Consider the following 25,394-nt stretch of genomic DNA (forward strand, 5'->3'; position numbering starts at 1 on the left):
ACACCTGTCACTATAGAACATGGTCACTCTTGTGCTGCTTCCTCTTCTGGGGACCATGGCCAAGAAGCAAACTGATTTGAGGGCATCTGCCCAGACAGTGTGTTCCCTGTGTGCAGAGCCAGAGGGCACTGAAACAAACCCGGTAGGGGCCTGGCGAGCAGGTCCCAGCCCTGTCCTGCCCTCCCATGGCCTCCTGCCGCACACCAACCTGCAGGGACAGAGACACAAGCACGGAGCAGGGGAGGGGGTGTGTGTGCCAACTGAGATGGGGCCCACAGGCTGGGCCCTGGCCACTAACAGTCAGCGAGAAAGGTGATCAGGTTTCACTGGCAATGACAGTAAAACTGAAAGGGCATGCCTCTGAATGCTGGGGGTGGCTCCTCTGTGACCTGCTGGGGACCTCTCCCTATGAGTAAGTCATTGCTGCCACTGCCACCACAGCTGGTGGAAGGCACAGGACGCTGGCAGGCATGAGAAACGCAGCTGAAGGGCTTGCCTGCTGAAGTCTTACTGCTCTCACCTCACGAAGGGAAAGCACCTCTGCTGCAGGCCACCTTCCCAGGGGATGTGGGTCACTGGCCCTCCCCATGGGGCTGCCAACTAGAGGGTGACACACATTCTACCGAACTCAACTTGGGCATTAAAAAAACCCCTATTTATTTCTTTTTTCTTTTTCTTTCTTTTTTTTTTTTTTTGCGGTACGCGGGCCTGTCACTGTTGTGGCCTCTCCCGTTGCGGAGCACAGGCTCCGGACGCGCAGGCTCAGCGGCCATGGCTCACGGGCCCAGCCGCTCTGCGGCATGTGGGATCCTCCCAGACCGGGTCACGAACCCGTGTCCCCTGCATCGGCAGGCGGACTCTCAACCACTGAGCCACCAGGGAAGCCCCCAAACCCCCTATTTTTTATTGAGATATCATCAATATATAACACGTGCGACGGCGCGGGCATCTTGTGAGAAGAGGAAACAGTCCCCACGGAGGCTTAGTGAGCTCTCCCGTCTCTCTCCTCACAGAGGGAACATCAGCACCCCTGCTGCCGATTCCCCAGGTCTCGGCGTGCTCTGTGCAGCCTTTCCACTGCCTGGAACGTTTCTCCTGGCATTACAGGCCCCTAAACCTCTGTCTTTCTCAGTGAGAAGGGGCAGGACGAACCCTGAAGCCGGCTGGGCCTGAGCACAGCATCTCTGCCACCGTTCCACTCAGACCCCTTTCACATCTTAGTTTTCCGGCCTCCATAAGTGATCCTCTGGCCCTAAGGCTGACTCTAAGGAAGTGGCACTGGCTGCCCCTTTTACCCTGTGGGAACGATGAGCTCCTAAGACCTCAGACCACCCTTCCTTAAAGGCTGGCCATGGGCAGGAGGGCCTTTAGGCCAGATGGCCGAGGGAGGCGGGGGCTGAGCCTGCCTGGGTGTTTTGATGACAGGATGGAAGAAAAATCTAGGTGCAAGGTCCAGGGAAGCGCTAGCCGTCTGAGTTCTCTGAGATCTGGCTCAGGGCCAGAAAGGTGAACAGAGGCCACAGCCTTTTTGGGAGGTGGCAGCCTTGTTGGTTCCCCAGGGGTGGGCGGGATCAAGCTGCTGAGGGTGGTCAGAGCTGTGCTGCCACCATCCGGTCCCAGGGACACCCGCAGACAACTTCCCTTAACCTGGCTCTGCCCAGTGAGTCACTGCACAACTGCTTCCTGTTCCCCACATGCCCTCCTGGAGTCTCGGGAGATTCACTGAAGCTGCTCCCCCTTCTCTTGGGGTACCAGTGGAACTCTGGGGGGTCATACCTGGGTCAGGAGACTGGCCCAGTCGCCTTAAAAGAATGGCAGACAAGGAAGGATTGGGAATCCGCAGCCCCTCATCTGTGGGTGTCGGTGTTTCCGGCCCTCTCTGAGTGGCGCTGTGTGTGTGTGTGTGTGTGTGTGTGTTTGTGTGTGTTTAGCATTTGCCCTCCCAACTTTTCCAGATTTTACCCGTCAGATTCCTGGCAGCTGTGCACGGCGCCTGTGCCGGCCGTCACGTCCCATTCTGATCTCTGGGTCGCACGGTGAGAGAAGGACACAGGATGCGCAGGGAGTGAAAAAGTGATGTCGGTGGGGAGAGCGCCAAGTCCCCACTCACAGCCATGGGATGCTTGGGGAGAAGCGGGAAGCATGCTGCTGTGGGGCTCAGAGGCCGGTAGTGAGATTTATTTTTGTTTGTATGAGCAAAAGGCTGCAGAAGCCTCTGGTGGGGGTGAGGGGGGTGCAACTGGAATGCTGTGATTCAGACGGACTGGCCCTGGCCTGGAGTCAAGTGTGCTGACCCGGAAGGAGAGTTCCATAGGAACCCTTCTCACTGCAGCTAAGGCTGGGCCACAGTGGTCCTTGGACAGTGAGCTGGGAATCCTAGAAAAGCAAGGACATGTTGAATCAGACCAGTGGCAACATGGACCATAAAGTCAGTAAGTGTGAAGAAGAAAAGAACTTAATTCTGTTTCTGGAAGGCGCTAAGTAACCAACTTGCTCTGAAGGACGGAGGCATCCTTGAGCAAGGTGGTGGGGAACTGGGAAAGAGACAGTCCACAGTAACATCTGACGAGGAAGCTAACAGGCTTGGGTCCCCAGGAAGGGCTCTTTCACAGGTTAAGTTCCTTCTTCTAGATGATGGGAGTGATTTGGGGATGACTGACCCTTTTGGAAATTGAGACACTGAGAATTACAAATAAAAGTAATGCAGTTAGCTCACACGGGAGCTGTGGAACTTGAAGAACTCAGATCACGAAGCAGAGCCAGATCCAGAGAAGGCCTTCTTAGGTCCTCCTTCTGCGCAGGGCTCCAAAGGGAGTGTGGCTGCTTCCTTCCCTCTACAGGGTGATGGAATCATTTACACCTGGGCCTCTCTGGCCAGAGCAATGTCTTCACCAGAAATGAGAAGTCTGGTAACATAGCAAATTTCCACCCTCATCTTGCATGTCAAAGTATCTAGCTAAATGCCTGATACACGTATTAGTAACTTAACAAATTTCAGTTTCCTTTCTTTCTGCCCAACTCCATTTTTCATCTTTTATATATCCAGGGGGGGTAAATATCTGGGGAAACCACTAGGGAGCAGAGCTGGAGCTGGGGAGGGGTGAGGCAGTGCACTGCTGATTTCTATTATAAAACTCGTGGTACTCTTGGTGTTTTGGGTTTTTTTCCCCTTTTTTCTTTAACTATGTAGAGGTATTTTTAAAAAACAAAAAATGGAAAAATGGAAATGAAATATTAACAGGAATAGCTGGTGAGATAACCACCAGCAGTGCAGACAGGCATTCCTTTTTTTTTTTTTTTTGGCCGCACTGCGTGGCATGCGAGATCTTAGTTCCCTGAACAGGGATCAAACCCGTGCCCCCTGCAGTGGAAGTGTGGACCGCTGGACCACCGGGGAAGTCCCAGGCACTCCTTCTTGAGCTGCAAAAACCAAAGGGCGCAGATTCTGCATTTGCTATAGAAAGCAGGCAGAGTCACTGGTTTCTGTTAGCATCTTCATTTGGGGTGGGTTGCTCATGGGCAAGTTTCTGCTTAGGATCCCTTCTCTGGACATCCAAAGTCAATACCACAAAGCTTCACACATACTTGCTATCTGTTTCAAGGTTATAATTATGATGATTTGCTTCCTACTTCTTACTGTCCTTTCTAGAGAGACAGGGAATGGCAGGGCTAAGCATGACACCCCTGAGCTTGCTACAAGCAGCGCCTAAGGGTATTCCAGCCAAAAGCCTGACCATTTCTGCAGGAGGACAGGACCCTGTGGATGCTGCTGGAACCGGGGAGGTGAGAATGGCTGGAGCAAGCTCTGGAATGTGCTGGAGTGGGGAGGGCGGCCGCCTGGCCCCACAGGCTTTCCTGCCCTGGCGTGAACGTGCCCCTGGCCTGGTAGTGCGCTGGCTCCCACCCTGTCTCCGACAGCTAGGAGCCAGGGCTGAGTGTCTGCCTTCCGCTAGATTCCATACAGGTGTGGGGGGCTCTGTGCATGCCCCATTGTTCCACAGCGGCCCCCCCCCCAGCTGGGTGGCAATGTGAATGGGCTGCAGCTATATTTAGAGTGAAACTCCTGGGGCTACCACAAAGGAGTGACTGCATCTTCAGGAGGGTGGGTGGGCGGGAAGGGGATAGGGGAGTGAAGCTATTTTCAGAACACATGTCATTGCTGGCTACAGAGCAAGACTGTGGCCATAATGCCGAGGAAACAATAGCTGTGGCCAGAGGAAGAGCCTGTTATGTTTCAGGTGGGATGTTTGCAACTGCTCAGGAAACCTGACCCCGCCCGACAGCAGCACAAATCACAGCAAAGCCTCGTGGAGGCAGAGAGGAGGTGGGGATGCACAGGGCCAGGGCCACGCCTCAGGCCCGGAGGAGGACGGTCAGCGACTGCTCTGCCCTGAGGGCCCGGTTAGGAAAGAAACACTCCTGACCAGTATCCCAGGCAAACCGTGTACCCTGCTCTGGTCTCTGGACGCCTCTCAAGAATGGGAACGGAAAGAGCTCGGGAGGAAAGCAGCAAGGTGGGCTCAACCAGCACGAGGTGAAGAGCTGTCGCGGGCAACAGGCAGAGCCTGGGCTGAGCCGGAGAGTGCGGCCTCGAAGCCCTGGGTGGGCGGACTTGGCCCCCAGCATCCGAGGCCTGCCCGGGTGCCGAGGCTCCAGCTGCACAGGTCCTGAGAGCTGCCCACACCCCTTTTCTGACCTCCAGTCGGCCCCACTCACCAGCCTCTGTGCAACACCGGAAGCAGGGAGGGACAGGCTGCGGAGGGAGGCCAGGCCTCACCTCCCCCATCCCACAGATGAGCTTAGGCCCGGGGGTCTCGGTGGGAGCGGGGAAGTGGGGGTGTGGCTAGGGCCCCAGATCTCGTTTGGACTTTACAGCCAGCATGGGGGCCGGGAGGATTTTTTTCAACCCCACCTTCACATCCCCTTCCCCAAACATGTGTGGTTCCTGTTTTGCTGCATCTGTAAAAGGCGCTGGGAGCTGGGGACTTGCCTTACACCTCTCGGTTAACACCCCTGGAGACTGACGGAGTTCGGAGCAGAGTAATTTACAGCCCATCTCTCCGATCTTAATTCACCCGATGCTCCTCTCTTCCTTATTGTATTAGTGTGACCCAGGTACCTGCCAACAATAATGGCCTCTCCAGCTAGGAACCTCTCCCCCACTCCCAGGACAATTTATACCTTTTCCTTGGGATTTTCCCCCCTTAAATTAAACAAAAAGAGGGAAAATAAGAAGAGGTTAACATGGGTTTGGAGCCCTGCAGCCCCGTGGTTCTGGGCAGGGAGCCAATGGCCCGAGGGCACACACATGTGTGTGCTCTCCCAGAAGGGCCTTCACCGGCCCTGTTTTACAGCCACCTCGGCACAGACTCCAGGGTTCACGCATATGGCCAGACAGATGTGTCTGGCTTACGTTCAAGGCTGGAAAATGAAGAATTATGGAAGTGAAGGGCCCCGGGCATTAAACAGGGGGCGGGGAGAAGGGAGGGGGGTTCTTCTCTGCTGAGAAATCCTCCTGTGGCTGTGAGGCTGGAGGAAGAAGGCTGACAGGAGGCAGGGCCGCCAGCAGTGCTGCACGTGGGGCCTGTTCTTAAAGGGGCCACAGCCACCCCAGCCCGGACGGCCCGCAGCAGGCCATCGCTGCCTGGCCTGAGCAGCCTGCTCCAAGGGAGCTGACAGGGAGAACCGGCTTCCGGGGAGCTGCGGGCACCGGAAGTCAAGCCTCATACAAGGTCTCTGTCAGGTACCGCTGGTCGCTGGAGAGGCTGGGCTGAACCCGCTGTCTGAGACAAGGCCATGTCCCCTCAGTGCATGCTCCCACAGCATCTTGCACTTCCCTTTGGTCACAAGGCTCACTCACACTTCAAATCACTGACTTCTCCGCGCCAGTGGAGACTCTGGGACAGGACTTTCTTGGTTCGCTCCCGTGTCCCCTCACCACCAGCCTGGTAGGCGCTCACCACCATGTACTAAATTGAGTGGAAGACACGGTCCCTGATTCCAAGGAGTTCACAGTACGGCGGGGGGAACAAGTCCAGAAATAAGTGTAATTTGAGACGTGATATACGTTTCACAAATGAGGTATAAATCAGTGCTACAGGAACACTGAGCAGAGAGACGAATTCCTCCTAGGGGGAATCCGGGGAGGCTTCACTGGGGAGATGGGGTTTCATCTGGAGACCGAAGGAAGAATAGAATTTCAACAGGTAACAGGAAATGTGGAGCAGAAAAAGGGTACTCGGGCTTGAGCGAAGAGCAGGAACGAAGACATGAGAGTGGGAAAGGGCAGAGCTGTCTGGGGACGGGACAGTGGGTAGAAAGGAGGGTTAGTGCTGTCCAGGCAGGAGGGCTGGAGTGTCTGGACAGGCACTTTGCGTGCACTGTCTTTCTGAGGGAGTTGCTGTTACCACCTTCATCTGACAGATGAGGAAACAGGCTCGGGGAAGTTAAGTGATTTGCCCAATATCATATAGCTCGTGAGGGCTCATGGGGGACGGGAGAAGAGGTTGGGAAAATAGACTGGGAACAGACGAGAAAGCCCTAGATGCCATAGTAAGGAATTCGACTTTATTAGCCAAGCAAAGGCACTGATGATTCCTGAGCAGGGGAGTGGCTCTTTTGGGAAGAGAACGATGAAACCACATAAGATGCGTTGCAGGCAGGGAGCCTGGCATGCAGACCGTGTACCACACAACTCCAGGAGCTGCATTCACAGACTACAAGGGAAAGGGGACCCCCCGGACTTGTGCAATGCAGGGAGTACCTGGACTAGAACAGCAGTAGTGGCAATGGGGATGGAGAAGAGTGCAGGGAATAAATGAGTGAACAGATAGGATCTGGTAAGAAATCAGGCACGAGGGGTTAAAAGCCTGTGAGGAACTTCAGATCATGTTCTCGTTGCTACCATCTATGAACTCACTGAATGAAAATACTTGCTGAGGGCCAACTCCACGTGCTGAGACTAAGAAGTAAGAGAAAGGGAGGAGGAGACCAAGTAACGAATGGTGGTGAGGAAGCCCAGGAGGGTGGTGTGGTCACCAGACAGAGAGGAGACGAAGGTCCTCGTGTGCTGAAGTGAGGCTGGAGGGAGGCGGTTTTGGGGTCCAAAGCTACAGGGAAGTCAAGTGTGAAGAAGACCCGACAAAGGTACCTGGTGACCTCTGATGCAATCGCCTCTATAACTGCTGGGCTGAGAGTCAAGAAATGGAAGTGGTAGTATGGACAGAACTTTTGGGAAGACTGATGGTGAGGAAGAAAAGAGCTACCGGACAGGAAGAAAGACAGCTTGCAGACGAAGCTTCGAGGGCCACGAAAGAGGTTCACACAGACTGCGCAAAGGTGGAGAAGGCAGCCACCCCACCACAGCAGTGATGCTGGCAGAGGCTTAATTCCAACCGGTAGACTCATATGCACACGTCTAAAGGACCATGGGTCCCAACTGGTATCCATTCCCCTTCCCAGGGCAGGACTCTGTCTGATAAGCGGTCAGACTGCTATCAGATCACGGTGTGTCATGCACGATGCTGCGTGCTTTACGTGCACTGGCTCCTGTGGGCCTCACGGCCATTCCAGGTGGTAGGTGCTGTCACCAGTTTCACTCTGCAGATGAGGAAACAGGTTGGGAGAAGTTAAACAATGTGCCCAAAGTCACAAGGCTAGTAGGTGGCGGAGCCCAGCCTGATCAGGTCGGCCTGACCTGATGCACTACGCTCCACGCCGAAGGCCAGAGGTGGCTGAAGAGAGGGCTGAAGACAGACATTCCTAAAGACGACCGACGCTTCCCCACGTACACAGTTAGTCTTAAAGCAGGGAGCATGGCCGGCTCTTCCCCGTCTGCCCCGCGCCCTAGATGAGAAGAAGTGAGCTTACGGCGCACGAGTCAGACCTGGGAGAGCCATAAAGAACAGCCTGTTGGAAGTGAAGGTACGGGTCCACGAGAGGGCTGATGATGCGGGAATCCTTACGTGGCGATCGAGTAGTTTCTCCCTAGGGTTTAGAGTGTGCTGTCCAGAGGGGCTCGGCCACTACGGTGGGAATCCAGACAAGCAGACTGTGGCCATGACACCATCTCCCCCTGAGAAGAGGTGTTCTCAACAGAGAATCCACGGCTTTTCCGAGAGCGTCTGGACAACGTTCAGGGGAACTTTGAACCCCCTGAAACTGTGTGAAAGGTTGGGCATGTGTAGTGTGTGTTCATAGATCATCACCGGGGGAGAAGTTTTCAGCAGATTCTGAGAAGAACCTGGCCCTGCTTGCAGCCCAGGAGGAGGGAGACTCCAGGCACCAAACCAGAATTTAGTGGCAGAGGAGGAAAACAGGTGGTGGAACCAGTCCGGACACTGCAAGACTTCCTGAGTGACAGGGTCCTGCTCATCCCTACTCCCATCTCCCTCATGCCCTATACAGACCACCAGCCACACGGGAACCACCCTCCCCAGGCAGGCCCCACCTGGATCTTCTCTTGGCGACGCTGCTGCTCCGCTATCTTCCTGGCCAGAGCCAGCTTCTTGGCCCGAAGCTCCCTGATGTCATCCTCGCCCCCGCTGCCTTCAGCCTCCGAATCTTCCTCAAAGTCTTCAATCACCACGTCCTCTTCCTTTGCCGGTGGTGCAGGCCAGGGGAGAGAGGAGACTGTGAGCCCACAGCACAGACCAGACCCACCCTCCCGTCCCTCCTGCATCCCAATCCAGGCCTGTCTGGACCATTCCACGCACAGCGCCCCAAGGTGTGCGCTTGCCCCAGCTGAGGCAGAGGCAGGTCGGGGGAAGCTGTCATCCTGCTCCCCTGGCAACTGCTCCCCTTTGCGCTCCAGGGCCCTCCTCTTACAGACGCACAGGTCCACACCCTATCTACTTCCATGCCTATACTCACAGCCCTTCCTTCTTTGCACACACTCAAAATGTCAAACTTTGGGCCCATTTTCATTTTGAAATTCACCAAAGGGAAAAACAACACAGAAAGTTAAACCACCCAACTGAAGCCTCATTCATGCTCGCGATCGGATAGGAATCATTCTGGCCAACACTGGGAGTTCGGCACGGAAGCTCCCTTGCCCCAGACGGCATCAGGGCGCAGATGCTGAAGTTCAGCAGACCCTGCCCTGGTTTCTTTTTAAGACCACAGCCTGGCGGTGTGGGGGCCGGGTGCCCCATGATAGGGATTCACACGCCATGACCTTGCTCAGCTGCCCTCTGGGGGCCTGCACAGACTGGGAGATGGTTGGCTAGCTTAAGGAGTCTCCTGTCAGGCTGGTGGAGCCTTCCCCAGGGGTGGCACCTCCCTGCTTGCAGCCTCAGCTCTTAGAAGCCACTACTCCCCGGGTGGTCCCAGGCTCCATTTCTCACTCTCTCACTTTTGGCCTTGGTCAGCAGAGAACATGCAGCTACCCAAGAGCGCTTCCTTTGAGGGACAGGGTTAGCACGGGTAATAGGGGGTGACTTAGTGGGAGAAGATTCCTGGGTCTGAATGATAACTGGGTGATAACAGTGACCATGATTATGACAATAACGGCTACCATTCACTGAGCGCTTATTATGAGGCCAGGTACCAGGCTAAGCATTTTTCATGCATTCACTCATCTAATACAATAGCCTGTACACAGACGCTATCATCATCTCTATTCTACAAATGAACAAACTGAGGTCTAGAGAGTTAAACCGTTTGCTCAAGGTCACGAAGCTAGTAAGTGGCAGAGCAGGGATTCAAACCCTAGTGAGTCTGATTCCAAAGTCTGTGCTCCTGCCAATAAGACCCAGCAGCCTAGGTGCGGTCCTGGATCTAGAGGGTAAGCCCAGACCCGGCCCTTCGCCAGGCCTCCCACAGACCCACAGGGACCCTGTTCCATACAGACTCTCTCTCCTCTGGCTGTCCGTATCAATGATATTCTGAAGGACTCTCTTTGCGGAAAGTGGTTAGCAAGAGTGTGTGAGTGGGTAGGTGACGCTTTGTCTTAGGAGTAGAATCTAGGGGTGGAAAGAAAGGTGTTCTGGCAGCATCCTTAAGGAAATGGATTCTGTTCTGCTCATGAAGAATGATGTCTGAAGAAACAGCTCCCCTTTCCTCTCCCAATCAGCTTAAGGGACTCAGTCTTGCAGTTAGGAGAAGATGAGATCTCGGGATGGTGCCAGAACTACCACTATTCCTAAGAGGTCTCAGGGGTCTGGGATGCTGTCTGCAGTCACCACTCCTCTGACAACACGCGGGCTCTTGTGTCACAGGGCCCACTTCCAGAGAGGCCCAGGCCGTGGGAAGGAGGAAGACTCTCTCTGCACATTTACTTCCTGTTCGTGGGGTTAACCTGGACCAGAGTGAGTGGAGTAGGGTCCCTGGCTGGTCTGTGGGGGACACTGCCCCTGCCTGCTCTGACCAGGGATACACGGGGTTATCATGGGGCTTGGACTGAGCCTGACTGAGGTCAAAAGAGGGTCAGCGAGGCTTGTCTGAGGTTGGCTCAGCTCTCATAGCAAACGAGGAAGTGCAGGGTTGTGAAATTACACAGACCAGGGTAAGTAGGGTTTCCCAGGGGCCACTAACATAACGGAACCCAGGAGGCTCGTGGGAAAAGGAAGAAGTGGGCAGCATGGCATGGGTCACAACCTTTGTCTGGTCAATAAGCCTAAGAAGGAGGGAGCGAGCGTGGTGCAGCCAAGATCTGGGACCGAGAGCTGGTCTGTTCCTTGTGAGAGTGGAGGAGCCCCTCCCTCTGGGCATTGCCTGCTTCCCTGGATTCGGTCCTGCAGGCTCCTTGGGCCAGGGGACATCTCTTGCAGCATCCCTGGAGAGCCAGCTTGCTCACCTTCTACCACCCGCCTCAGCCTTGAAGCGCGGGTGAGAGAGCTGACCAGGGCGCTACCCAACCCACGCTTCCCTACACGCTGCCCAGGGCTTGGGTGGCACTGCGCTGCCCTGCCTGAAGCCTGGACACCTCGATGGCTTTAGCAACCCCACTGTCTCCTCCCATACTGACAGCTCATTCTTTCCCGTTACTCCCTGCCCAGGTTTCATCTGGAGAGTCTGGAATCATGGGCTCAGCTTTATCCCTGGAACCACCTCTATCCTGTGTCATCAGGGGTGGGGTGGGGTTCTCCAGCTATTTTAATGAAGCCCGTCCAAGATTTTGCTGCTCTGAAGACTCTGAACCAAAGGTGGCCACTCTATCACTGCTTCAGATCACCAACGACAGCTTCCAGCTGACATCTGGCTTCCCTGGCCTGCTGCTGATTTCATCCCCACACCCCACCCTGCTCCACCAGGCGCTTGAGACTGCTGCAGGCCAAATGACTGTGCTGGCCTACGGGTGACCTGGCCTCTGGCTACAGACGCTTGCGTCCCTTCCTTGAGTCCCACGTTCTTTCCCACCTAAGTCCCCTCTGTCTATAATACTGTGGGGCAAAAAGAAGGAAAGAGTCAACCATCAGGCAAAGTGAGCTATGTGTGCATACACACCCAGACACCCACACCCAGACACATAGCAGGGCAGCTGGCAGCAACAGTAAGCGCAGTAAACGCACGCAGGCACCGACACCGTCCACACTCACATTTGCTCAGAACCCACAGACAGCAGGGAAGCTGGCAGCAGTGTTCAACTTAAACTGACACACAAACCCACTGTGCACAGAACCACAGTAACAATCACCCCCAGAAAGATACACACAGGTACGGCAAGGCAAATGTCAGTGGGGTTTGGCAGGGGTGGGCACTCAGGCTGGCACGAGCGTGCGTGCACACACACACACACACACGCACACACACGCAGTCTGGAGTGAAGCAAGGGCTACAGGAACAACCAAGGGCAAACAAACAAGAGGAGAATTCCTTAATCACATCAGGATGTGCAGGAGGGAGGGAGGGAGGGTAGGCCAGGGAGGGGGTGATTTTCCACACGGGGCCAGCAATGTCAGCTCTTCCTGTACGTGTGCTGGAGGCTGCAGTTCAGGCCTGTGCTACACTGAGCTCCACACATCCATAAACTTGATCCTCAGCCTGAACCCTAACATTCCCCCCCCAGCTCCCTTTCCTAAGCCTCCAGAGCTGCACATTATTAAACTCTTTCTTTCCCTCCCTTCTCCTCCACTGCAACATTAAAAAGAAGCATCTGGAACTCGTAGCAGAGCGAGATGGGGGCACCGGGGTGGGACTGGCAGGAAGGGGCACCAGCAGAGTGCACTCTTGAGAAGCTGGCTGGTCACGTCAACATCGCCAGCGCTCTGAGTGGTTATAAATAACCAGGGGTAGAGGCTGAAGCCCGGGCAGAGCAGCGCTGGGGGGATGGGGGAGCCTTCCTTCGGCCACAGCGGGCTCTTCCCGCATTGTACCTCATCTTCCAGTTGTTTTCCCTCTTGGCTTCCCATTTCCTTTCCCATGGTGTCTGGGACGGGTGCCACTGACACATATTTTCCACCCTTGAATGCCAGCAGAGGCTCTTCTTGTCCACAAAGGGCTTCCAGAAAATACTTCAGCACTGTGACCCTTTTGCAGTCGGCTGCAATAACCTACAGGGCGAGAGGGAGAAGAAAAACAGCATTTTCTGAAAGGGAAGATGAGAGACTTTGTTTGTTGGCTGAGGGGCACACGAGCAATGTGTCTACTGGGCAGGGAAGGCGGAGAGAGTGAGCGGGAGTGCGTGCGTGTGAGGTGAGGAGGGCCAAGACCCTCTGAAGGAAGACAGCACCATCTCCCCTTAGGTCACCTCTGGGGGAGCAGACAACCCCAGGGCCAATGACAGGTATCCTCTGGGGTTTCGCCTTTCTTTTGCTCAAGTCCTGATCTGAAAAAAAAATAAATTAAAAGTCTTCCAGGTTTGGTATCTAGCTGACAGAAGGAAGGGTGGCATGTAAACTATTGGCTGTCACAGAACATAGCTCTCTGGTACCCTCACTGCCGCTCTCCATTCTTCTCCCAGCTCCCCTCTTGCCAGACCCCCAAGAGGAGAACTTCCAGCCTGAGTGTGAAATGAATGATGAGTGCTTTCTGGGCTGGTTCATTTCACTCAGGTCATTCTGGGTTTCCCCTGACAGGTTCCTGCCCCACCTAAGAGCTTCTTACGCTGAAGAGACTGGGGTCCGGCAGGAGATTTTTGTCAGGAGAAGGGAGACAGGCAAAGCAGGTGTGTGTGTGTGTGTGTGTGGGTGTTTCACTAAGGTCTGCTCCTCCAGGGGTTTAGGCCATCCTGCTCCCATGTGGCCACGTCAGCACATAAGCCAGTGCTGTCAGAGAAGCTGGGGCTGATTTAGCTGAAATGAAATTCAGTATCTTGAGCAATCATCAAATTTGTAAGTGGCTCAGAGAAAGTTTCCACAGTCACCCTGTCTAGGGTCCTTCTCCTGCGAGACCTGCAAACCCACCTGCTTTGCACCTTCTCATGCCCTACTCTTCATCCCCGGCCTCTGGGGTCCTCTCCTCCCTTCTGGGAGGGCGCTCACCAAGGGAGAAGAGGGGCCCATTTGATCTGGAGCTCACAAGTGGTGAAGGCCGTTCCCATAGGGAAACACTTCAGTGGCCAGATATGTCACAGGGTGGCAGCCCCTCCATCATCACTGACTCTAGCCCCTGCCCCCGCCCCCAAACCCCATGCTTCCCATCCTGTCACATGACAGGGACGTCCCTGGCTGTATCACACAGTAAAGTAACTAACTTGGAGACTGTCTTTGACTGCTTGCTCTTTGTTTCACAGGTGCATTTATTATCCCTCGCCTGGGTAATAACTCCACTGGTGGCAGAGACTACATCTTACTTCCCAAGCAGGGCACCCGGGAGTTTACAGTAAGGGCTGACAGGCACAGGGAAGCTCGGCTGGGTACCAGAGGGAGCAGCTGAGGCAGGTGCGACCCAAGTCCTCCAGGAGACGTGGAAATGAGCTCCCCTCTGGCAGCTGGCGGGCCAGGGGATGTTCAGCACACAGCTGTCAACCCTGCGCTCCATGACTCCGTCCTCTGCCACCTCTCCCAACCTCAGAGTGGACCCCCGCCCGTTGCCCCACCAATGGCCTTGATAACAACTGAGGCCTGAATCGCAGGCTAAGTACCTCGACCACCTGAGAGGCTAAATCAAAAGGCGCTCGGCTACCCAGAAAAGGCTTAGGAAAGGACAGCTGTCTTGAGCTTGAGGTGCCCAGTCCTGTGCTTAAAAGGAGGAAAGAAACACTTGTTGGGCCAGGGCAGGTAACCATGGGTTCCATCGCGTGTATGCAAACATGTGATGAGGAAGGCTAGAAATACAGAAGCAGGGGCTAAAAGGCATTAAAGAACAGAGCTGAAATGAGTAATAGCCTGGCAGGCAGCACGCACAGTGGCCTCCCTGCATCCCCAGCCTCTCACTTGCAGAGGAAACTTCTGCATTTCCACAAGACTGCCAGTTTCCTCTCAGTGGTCTAATTTTAACCACCTTGTCGTTACAGTGTGTGTCAGCCACCTGACCCCACTATGACCTCTGACCTTATGCCCTAGTTACTGCTTGCACTATGGAGAATTATGTAATGGGTCCAGGACTTTCCTTTTCGGTGTGAGGCTGCTGTCATTGAATGGAGAGGAGGTGGGGGTTAAGGGGTGAGAGGAGGACAGAGGAAAACCTTACAGTGGTCCTTGGCATCACCTGGATGGTGAGAGGTATGCTGGCACTCCTGCTGAGTGTGCTGCAGAAATCTGCCCAGGAGAGGAGAGTGTGCCCATGGGCGTGTGTGCTGACAGGCGGGCAGAATTCCTGCTGTTAGGGCATGAGCTGGATGGCATGCTGAGTGGCTCAGGAAGAAAGGGGGAGAAAGGCCACATGTGTGGACGTGGGTCTCCTGGAGACGGGGATTTCCAGGGCACAGCAGGACCCAGGGATGCAGACATCCTGAGCCTGCCTGCGGCACATCCTCAGAGGATCAGGGGGAGCTGTTATTCACGTGGACACCAAAACAAAAAGGAGTGCCACCTCCCTCCCCCGGCCCCTGCCCCCTATTTTAGTTTTCACTCTGTTTGGAAGGAACCTGATTTCCGGGGGATTTTGTCTGCTATGGCCATCAGTTCTTCCCTGAGGGCAAAGGAACTCCTGGATGATTCTCAAAAGGGCTTTGATCCAGTGGGGTCTCTGAGTGGGGTGTAGAAAAGAATTCTACATGTTTGGAGAGAAAAGTCACCTAGCCTTTTGGAAGAGTGTTCTCGCCTTTGCAATCCAACTAGCAGGGAGGATAGCCGATGTTGTATGGTCTCCTTAGGTTTCAAAGTGCACAGTGGAGTGAGGAATGGGGTTTGAGCTACTGAGGAGATGCAGGGACTGAGGGGCAGAAAGTCTAGGGCTTCTCCGGGGCACAGAGAAACCCTCGGTCTCCAGCCTGCTGGCCTGTCTGCTGAAGCATTCTGCTCTCAGGTGGGAGGAATCAGCCCAGCGGGGTGGATTCCTCCTAGACAAAGCCTCCAGCACTTGAGTTGGGGGGGAAAAAACCCAGTTGAACATGGTTAATAAGGGATATCACGAAGGAAGATGCCCTTTAAACCATTCACAGAGAGCCAACTCCAAGATGATCTCTGTCTGGCCAAGGAGGACTTCCTGGTAGGAGAGGGGTTAAAGCTAGGCTCCCGGCTCGGAGAGGAGGGAGTCCAGATGAAGTCTATGACATAATCCCCACAACAGCTCTGTTCATGAGTACATTTTTCCATTCTGTATCAATGAAAAACAGAGAATGTAAGTGGTATGTACATTGCAGCTCTGGGCAAATTCTAGATTCTCTAGAGGAGAAGGATCTGGGCTGCAGAGGCCTCCTTCCTGGGCTGTTAACAGGTGGGGCTGGACAGGGGCTAGAGCTGAATAAAAGGGCTGCTGGCCAGGGAACACCTGGGTAACCTGAGACCCAGCACCTTCTCAGGGGCAGTCACGGTCCTTCTGGAGAGACTCACTGTGTAGACCATTGGGAGCCGCAAAGTTGATGGCCCAGTCGGCTCTGAAAGAAGACTGGGGCTGTGGGTCAGGGAAGGGCTGAAAGATAGGCGCCCAGAGAAAGCCCCTCTCCCTCCCCCTGAAGACCATCTGAGGCAGTGTGCCCCATTGGCGGGAACTGAAACCTCTAGCTTCAGGGCTCCAGCTACCACCCAGATCAGGTCCACACGCAAAGAACCAAGCAGAAAGGAAAACTGAAAGTGAGATGTGGCGAGGTGATGTGCGAGCCTGGCCTGTCGCAGGCTCAGTTCCTTAGAGAGAGAGAGAAAGTGAGCATGCCCATGGTAAGCAGAGGCTGGCACTCAGAGGAAGGTTAGGTCCTGAGGAAAGCAGGAAGAAACCTCTAGGGCAGGAGAGAAGAGGGAAGGCAGTCTGGGGTATCTTAGGTGGGCCGGTGGATGAGAAACGAATGTTGTTTTCTGAAAACTGGTGACCTTCCATAGCCACTCGGCAGAGGACCAGCCCAGCCTGGGCAGAAATGCCTAGGAAGGAACAGAAAAAGAGGTCCAAGCAGTCCTATGGAAAGTGGCGGAGGGAGAGAGAGAGAGAGAGAGAGAGAGAAGGAACTGAGCACCAGGTACCATAGACGGATGTTAAGTGGCAAGACTTAACACTAGCCATGGGGAAGGGAGAAGAGCCCTGATCCAGCCAGGGGACAGGAGGAGGGGTCAGAGAGATGAAGCAGGTCTCTGGATGCAAGCTCCAGGGAACGACAGACTCACTCCATCTTTACTGGGTCCCTATTCAAACAGGCCTCCTGGAAGGCACAAACACTACAGTGACTGGTTAGATTTTGCAGAATTTCTTTTTCTGAACTTTTGGTTTGGGGGAGTCAGAATTCAAATCTGCGCTATCAGCCAGTTCGATTATTTTCTGGTTTAAAAAGTCCTGCTTGCTACTGCTCCTCTGGTTACAGAGAAAAATCACACGGGTTTTTCCCCTACAAACTCCAGTTTACAGGTTGTTTTTCTTGTTTCTCTAAATGGTGCCAATTATTCTCACATTTGTTGAAACCTTCAATCAAACTTTATAGCTTGTTAATTTTACAGAATATCCTTAGAGCAAATAAGATGCAGACAGAAAAGTGAAGCCTTGCTGAAATTATTAAGAAATCTTAAAATATGGGCTTCCCTGGTGGCGCAGTGGTTGAGAGTCCGCCTGCTGATGCAGGGGACACGGGTTCGTGCCCTGGTCCGGGAAGATCCCACATGCCGTGGAGCGGCTGCGCCCGTGAGCCATGGCCGCTGAGCCTGCGTGTCCAGAGCCTGTGCTCTGCAACGGGAGAGGCCACAAAAGTGAGAGGCCCGTGTACCGCAAAAAAAAAAAAAAAAAAAAAGAAAGAAAGAAAAAAAAAGTCTTAAAATAGCCTATAAATCCATTACCAATCCTGGTAAAATACAGGCTGCTTGGCTGGCTTCTGAGGTCAATTAGCAATGGGTTAATTACCATCTCTAATGAGCCCAGCCTACAGGATTGGCTACAAGAAAACTGAACTCAGACTAAAGTGTTTTCACAAACTGAGAACCTCTAGTTATACACGACTCGCCTTCACAGGAGACTGAAGGGTGGGTAGGACGATTCTGTAGTGGCCAAGGGTGGGTCAGCCTGAGAAGAGGTCTGCCAATGAAAGTTCAGACACAGGGAATCCTCTGGAGCTGGAGGACAGAGGAAACAGTTTATTCACATTCCTGGAGGAGGGGCTTCCAGGCAGGAGGGAAGCTGGCCACGAGGATGCACATTCACTCTGAAGACAGAGGCAGTAGCTTATGATGGGGAAACAGACACTCCCAGCCTAGATGAATCAGGACGACTGGTACTGATTTGTTGAGAGGGTCACAGGTCAGAGGGGAGAGAAAGGAAGAACTTGGCGGGCACTGAATGACAAAGTGGACAAGGAGAAAAGGCATGGATCCTTGTGCCAGACACATCCTGACAAGCCCCGGGTATCCTGTCCAAGGGCATCCACTCAGCGGGTCACTTGTTCGCTGTCCCTGCAGCAGCAGGACTGCATTTCTTCGCAAGGCAGCTAAGCACAGCCTTGCCCTCAGTCACTTTTTTTTTTTTTTTTTTTTTTTTTGTTGTTTCTGCGGTACGCGGGCCTCTCACTGCTGTGGCCCCTCCCGCTGCGGAGCACAGGCCCCGGACGCGCAGGCCCAGCGGCCATGGCTCACGGGCCCAGCCGCTCCGCGGCATGTGGGATCCTCCCGGACCGGGGCACGAACCCGCGTCCCCTGCATCGGCAGGCGGACTCTCAACCACTGCGCCACCAGGGAAGCCCCCCCTCAGTCACTTTTGATCCCAATGTCCAGACTCAGCCATCCCTAGTCCTAGTGCCAGTTGAGGGGTCAGTGGGTCACAACATCAACGGCCAACCCACCCCGCAGTAGCTATACCATTCCACGTGTCTGGTCCCAACAGCTGTTTTCTTCTTAGCGGAGGCAATGTGGGCTGTTACCAATCAGCTGGCAACGCACAGATGCCTGTTCAGAGTGGATGGCAGCCTGTTAGCCCCACCCATACCTCCCCCCACCGTGTGTGTGTGCGCGCACGTGTGCACGCACTGGCCTTAAGTGTCCTGGGGGGGGGGTTGGGAACTGGCAAATGGTTAGGTGGGAAGATTTGGTGGGGGTGGGGGAGAGGCTTCTCCATTATTTTTATTGAAGATTCCAAAGGGTAGGGGTACTGAGAGGGAGATTATGTTCACACTGGAAGGAGAGTTGAGAGAACAGAAGAGATGTGGAGCATACACTGGTGGTGAGAAGGTAAGTACAGAAGGAAAAACAGGTCCATTCTGGGAAGAGGCTAGCTGAGGCAATACAGGGGGTCAGTCAAGAGCTTGGGCTTCCTAGTCAGAGATCTAAGTTCAAGAGTTAACTGCCACTTCCTAGCTGTGTGTCCTTAGGCAAGTTACTTAATGTCTCTGAGCCTTGGCTCAAGTTGTTTAAAAGAGATAATGCATATCATATATTTAGCAAGGTGTCTGGGCTCAGAAAGTGCTAAGTAACTGAGTGGCTATTATGTTTTTTCTTCTTCGCTGCCCCACTCTGCTCAGAGACAGGAGGGGAACTCTGCCTGACACCACTGAGTGTGTGGAAGCCAGGCTCAGAGGTAAGGAAGGAAGCATGGGGCAGGCACACAGCCTAGGGCTGAGGGGAAAAGTCCTGGAATGCTCACCTGGCTGTTGAAGCTGCTGAAATAGTTTATTTGGAGCTAAGGTGTTGGATCCAGGTTGCTGGACAAGCCAGCTGGTGGAGGGAAGCCCCGGCCTCTCTGCAGCTGCCCCCTTCCTATTCTCTACAAAGATTCCTGGACCTAACCATGGGCATGCGTGCATTCTGCAGGACTCCAGAGGGGCCCCTAGGGCATGGGCTGCAGGACAAGCACGGCACTAATGCACACATCAGAAATAAGGTCCTGTGGTGAACATCACAACCACCTTGCCCATCTCGCCTCTTCACACTGGGGTGTGGGTGGCGACTCTGCCTTTGTTAATGGTATCCTCCTTAAATGAGACCAGCTGGATCCTTGCTCCAGGTCTTTCAATACAAGAGAAATGATGAGAAAATCCTCTTCATGCTCTCAGGTGGTATTTTCTACCCACCTGAATTTCCTAAGCTTGGACATTCTAAACAAAGGCAGAGAGGAGTCTTGGCTCTCCTGGGCAGAGGGCAGCTGGCTCTTCTTGAACTGTTCCCTCATGGAAAGAAACTATTTTTTTCTGGAGCTCTAAGCTCCGGCTGCACGAGCAAGGTGCATTCTCAACAGTGAGGGCGTCGTAGAGAGCAAGCTATAGGCAGCAGTAGCTCAGGCTGCGGTCCAATCTGCTTCCCCTGCAGAGGCTCTGAGAGCAGCCACCCGCACTGGCAGGGGCTGGGCGGATACTGGCACTGCCAACACAAGCCTTTCAGGTCTGGCTGGCTTCAGCTGCTCTGAAACCTGGAGCACAGGCACTGGGGCCCTCACTCACTAACCAGCAGGGGAGGCTACAAGCTCAGCCCCTGGGGAGGAAAGGCCTGAGTCTGTCTCAGTCTGCAAATATCCACATGCAGTCTGTTTCTACACTGCCGCTTAGTTCTGGGCCAGGAGCACTGTCTCTTGTGCTCTGGTCGCTCTTATTTGCCTTCCAGACAGCCAGGATCAGGGGCCGCCCCTTAGGTTCGTGTGCAGACTCCTTCACCCGATCTGTTCTTACTTTTATTTATCTTATGTGTGTAAGAATGCTGAGACCTGCAGCATTCAACACATCCAGTCAGCATTCAATTCAACAAATATTTACTAGGTGTTTACTGTGTGCACTAGGGCCCGTTCTAGACCCTGAGGATTCAGCGGGAGGGGGGTGGGGCACATTCAGAGCAGGTGCATCAAAGACTCCCAAGAGAGAAATACGCCCCTCCCCGCTGCCCCCATTACCTACAGCACGCAAAAGGGCAGAGTTCTCATTCCTCTTCTCCTCCTTCAAGAGAGGAGGAAGAGGCAGCTTGGGGAGAAGAAAAGCTCTTTGTAGAGACTGGGCACACTGCTCCTTTATCCCTTTTAGGCAGATAGGCCCTGAGGAAGTCAGGATGGAGAAGCCCCTTGGGCTCAGCCTTAGTACCAGATGAAATCCCAATGTCTCTCAGCGCTCTCCATGACCTGTGCAAGCCCTCCCCACTGTACATCACCACGGCCCTTCTTGCTGGTATTCCCTAATCCCCAGCTCCAGGCCCAGGCAACCTTGCTCAACATTCCCCTGTGGGCCATTTGTCCCCTGGCACCTCTGAGACTTTACAGATTATTCCCCAAACCTACCCAGCCTACAAGGCCTTTACCTTTATGCAATCAATTCATTCCCTCACCTTCCTTTAAGTTTGATAAAAAGTCTTTCTTTTCTTTTCTTTTTTTTAAAATTAATTTATTGGCTGTGTTGGGTCTTCCTTGCTGCGCGCGGGCGTTCTCTAGTTGCAGCGAGTGGGAGCTACTCTTTGTTGCGGTGCGCAGGCTTCTCACTGCGGTGGCTTCTCTTGTTGCGGAGCACGGGCTCTAGGCAGGCAGGCTTCAGTAGTTGTGGCACGCGGGCTCAGTCGTTGTGGCACGCGAGCTCAGTAGTTGTGGCTCATGGGCTCTAGAGCACAGGCTCAGTAGTTGTGGTGCACGGGCTTAGTTGCTCCGTGGCATGTGGGATCTTCCCCGACCAGGGCTTGAAGCCGTGTCCCCTGCATTGGCAGGTGGATTCTTAACCACTGCGCCACCAGCGAAGCCCCCAAAAGTCTTTTCAAGAAGTCATTGTCCGGCCCACCAGCCCACTGTCCACCAATTTTTCCTAAGGCCCTGCTATGTGACATGCTAGACATTTTGGGCACACAAGAGAGAATAAGGCAGATGTAGTCCTTGACACTTCACAGAACTTTCAGGCCATGGAGGGATTCCACAGTAACCTGGCACTAACCTCTTCCAAATCCCCAGTTGCCCCTCCAGCGCCTACGGGCTAGGCCTACACGTCCTCCTCTTCTCCGACCTCATTAGCAGCCCTCAACACCTGTATCACTTAGATGCCAGAAAGTGAGTTACCAGTCACTCAGAGCCACCCTAGAACCTCTGCTACAACATCTCCCAGAGATCCAACCCTTTCTTGAGTATGTCGGGTGGAAAGGATTCAAGACCCTGGGGAAGCTTTTAAAACCATCATCCCTTCATGTTTAAGACACATATAAGTAATTTTTATTATTACATACTTAACAGACTTTTTTCCCTATTAAGTTCCAGTCCTGACCATGCTGTATGAGAGGTCTGTTACGGTCTTGAGTCTACAAGGGGTTCATTTCCTAATAGGGAGCCCATTCCACTTCTGGATTTTTCTCATCAGTGGAAATGTCTATCCCTTTTTAAGCCCAAATCTGCCTCCAGTGCTTCTAATCCTGTTCTCTGGGCCACAAACACCTCTAACTCTGCTTCTACCTGAGCGGCCTCCAATTTTTTGAAGTCTGCTATGTTATACCTTCTCTAGGCTAAACGGTCCCACTTCCTTCCACTGTTCCTCACTTCAAGTGTCTCCTTAACATCCTGCTTATTCTTTCACTAAGACTTTTACTGAGACGAATGTCTCCTGGAGGGAGTGCCCACGTGTGACTTAGCAGCAGAGAACAGAGCAAACAGCTCCTCCTCGTTCTGTTCTGGACACCTCTGTGAATAGGCCAAAAAGCATACATTTTGTTGTTCACCACTTTGCCCTAATGACACATTGTGAGCTTTTAATCAACAAATCCCCAAAGTGTTTTCACATATGTGGCTAAATAATATCTTCCCCAACTGTGAGCAAGCCCTCCAGTAACTATTTCCTTTTATAACCTTCCTTCACTGAGGTCTCCCCATGCTATTAAAAAAACCCTATTATTTGGTATTATGCTACTTGCTGTGTACAGCTGACTTTCTGGATAAAGTAGGATTTTACATTTATTCATATTTGAGTTCATGTAATTATTTACTTCTTTCATTGTAGCCTATCAAGTTCTCTTTGGATCCTCAATTTGTCATCCGAGAATGTATTCCTTCTGAAGTTCATGACATCCATAAATCTGATCTGTTTACGCTTCGCAATATCTTTCTCCTATTAAGCTGTCCTGTTCTCTCTCCTGAGTAAGACTCTTGAGGACAGGCACCGTAATCTGGACGTGTGTGTGTGTGTGTGTGTGTGTGTGTGTGTGTGTGTGTGTGTGTATTTAAAGAAAAGTCTATCTGCAGCATCTAATATACACTATGGGTAGTCGGACAACGTGGATGACTGATCATGGGAGGCTGACGGCAGCTTTGGGACCTTAGGACAATCCCAGAGGACATCACGATCATGGAGGGGGTGCCAGTCACACTGTACACCGTGAATCACGCTCCTTGTGTTGTGCCATGTGAACCCCTGGACAGGCTACTCAGAGATGCTTCTTTCTGCTTCAAGTGATGCTCCCCACGGAGATTTAGGCTCCATAAGGAATGGTGCTCTCTTTTGACAGGCTGCCTACAGAGTTTCTAGTTTGAAATAAGATACCACAAGAAGCCAAGCTCTGGGCATGTCCTGCCTTGTCTTAACTGCAGGCTGCTGCCCCAGGGCAAGGTACAACACACCTCAGCAAGAGGTGAGACTTATCTTCTTCAAAGCACTGATGTCACGCTCTGAGAAAAAAATTATACCTGTATCTCGAGAATCCCCACAGCATATTAAAAATACGGTGAGAGAAATTCTGAGATTAGGGCTGAGGTGTGAGGCCACTTTAAGTTGTATTTTCAGGTCCTCCATCTAGAGTCCTGAGTCTCAAGTGGTCCACGCCTCATGGCTGGAGACAAGACAAGCTTTGCTAACTAAAGCTAGCTAAAGTCTATAGTTTGATAAGGTATAAGTAAGCCAAATGCCTGGCATATAGAAGGACTTCAATAAATACCAGTGCCCCTTTCTTCACCTATGAGCACTAAAAAGCATTTAAAAAACCACCTGCATCTGAATCGCACAGCGAGCTTGTTAAACATGCAGGTTCCTGGGCAGCACTTTGGACTAAATAAGTTCGTTGTTCTGGGGACAGGGCCCCAGAATGTGTACTTTCAGTAAGTGTTCCGGGTACTTATGAACACTGAGGTTGTAGAATCACTGCTTTAAAGGCTAGAAGACTAAGTGAAGGTGGTCACAAGTTTAGTCCACTCTTCAAGTGCAACTCTAGCTAAGGTACAAAAAAACACGCTACGCTTTTCATGGCCATTTCGGAATCTAGGACTCCTCAGCACCTTACAAAGCAGTTACTATTACATTCAGATAATGACAAGAGATGAAAACATAAGTTAAACGAGATTTGAAGCCAGATGCAATGACCTCGTAGGCCTGTGCTCTGGCCACCTCACCAGAGCCACTTCCTGCGAGAGCACCACTGGGGCTTCTAAGGCACAAAAACAAAACCCGGCGCGTGCTCCTCTACCCTCCTCAGCCATGGCTAACGCTAAGCGAACGGCTGCCAGTGCCAGGCACTGTGCCAAAAGCTGACATGCACCACCACCTCTAATCCACACAACAGCCCCAGGAGGCAGGTGCTGTCAATACCTCGATTTTACAGATGAGGAAATCAAGGCACAGAGAAGTTAAGTAACTCACTCAACTTCAGGCAGCCGGTAAGTGGAGGGGCTGGAGCGTGCCTCTGCTCCTAACCCGCATTCCGGCTGCCCACAGCTCTCGACGGGTCCAGAGCACCTGCCTGTGCTTCGAGCAGAGACTCTCACAGTCTCCACAAGGGCAAAGAGCTGATCATAAATTCAAGGGGGCGGCCTCCTGCTGCTCATCTCGTGAAGACGGAACTCCTTCTGGGCTCGCCGCACTTCTCTTGGGCAGCTGACCTGCCACAGGTCTAGGGGAAGCAGGGTCTAGAGGAACGTTCACTTCATGCTCTCCTGTGTGATCTTTGGCAAGTTACCGAACCCTGTTCGCAAAATGCAGGTGATTCTCGAGACCTCTTTCCATTTTTAAAGGTTTCTATGACTCTGGGCAGTCATCTTGGAAAGGAGAGGAAAGACGGTTCTGCCTCTGACCTTGATGCTGGAGCTCAGCTCTGTCACAGGGGACAGTGCCAAGAGCTGGGCTTGGCCTTTTTGGAAGGAAGGGCTGAAGATTCAGAATCTGAACTAACAGTGAGAGCCTGGAGATAATTCATGATGGAAAAAGGTGGTATAGGTTCTTCTCATACGATAAGCCACTCAGGAAGACTTGGAGGGTTTTATGGAATCATTAGCACAGAGCTCCCCTCTGGCCACAGAGCAGAGGAAGAAACAGCAGACCAGTTTATAGAGCTCCAGAGCGGAAAATTTCTGTTGGTGTCCAAACTAAGTTTTTGGCTTTCTGTGAGATTTGGAAAGACTTATACTGATGTTTTAATCACCTGTTTAGTGTTCTGAAGACTCTTGTCAGCAGCCTCACTGAGCCTGCTCCAGCAGGCAGTGGGAACCGCTGGCTCATGCGCTGTGCTCTTTCTGTGAGCCGTTTCTTTCCCATGGCCATCTCTGACACCCTGCAGCTCCCTCCAGGCCACCTGGAGGGTACAAGCCAAACCAGTGTGCCCTGTAAGAGGCTGAGGACAAGGTTTCTGGATCACTTGTCACCAGATTCGAAGCCAGGAAGGGCCCCTTAAGAAAAGCCAAGGTGCAAAGAGGTAAGGAGTGGTCTCTGGAGATCAGTCGGCCAGCAAGGCCTCTGGGATGGCACAAAGGAAACAGGCTTGCCTTCTAGGAGAACTACCGTCCAGACATTCTAAAGCCCTTGGGTACTGATCATGAAAGAAGTTCTCACAAGTGAAAAAGAAAACTGAACAAACTCAGGACAGGGAACGTTCTAGAAATAAAAACGCATGAGCACGCAAGAACGCCGCTAAGGAGGTTCAGGGTAGTGGCATGCGGAACAAGTCGGCGCTTTGCTTCTTCTGCAGTTTCTCGCTGGCTGAAATATCCCACTTTTCTGGGAAAGCTGTGGTGGAGATGAA

General features: G+C 52.9%; 1 protein-coding gene across 1 annotated transcript in view; it reads right to left on the reverse strand.

Annotated features, from left to right (window-relative positions):
- The window catches only part of SMG6 (SMG6 nonsense mediated mRNA decay factor), a 235,560-nt gene that overhangs the window by 9,819 nt on the left and 200,347 nt on the right, over positions 1–25,394 (reverse strand). The window contains exons 14-15 of the mRNA XM_065897653.1: positions 12,315–12,491; positions 8,450–8,596 (exon numbers count right to left, since the gene is read on the reverse strand). Of these exons, the coding sequence (XP_065753725.1) occupies positions 8,450–8,596; positions 12,315–12,491 (324 nt within the window). The remainder of the gene's footprint in view (positions 1–8,449; positions 8,597–12,314; positions 12,492–25,394) is intronic.

Source organism: Phocoena phocoena, chromosome 19 (assembly GCF_963924675.1).
Source record: "Phocoena phocoena chromosome 19, mPhoPho1.1, whole genome shotgun sequence".
In the NCBI taxonomy this organism is placed as follows: Eukaryota; Metazoa; Chordata; class Mammalia; order Artiodactyla; family Phocoenidae; genus Phocoena; species Phocoena phocoena.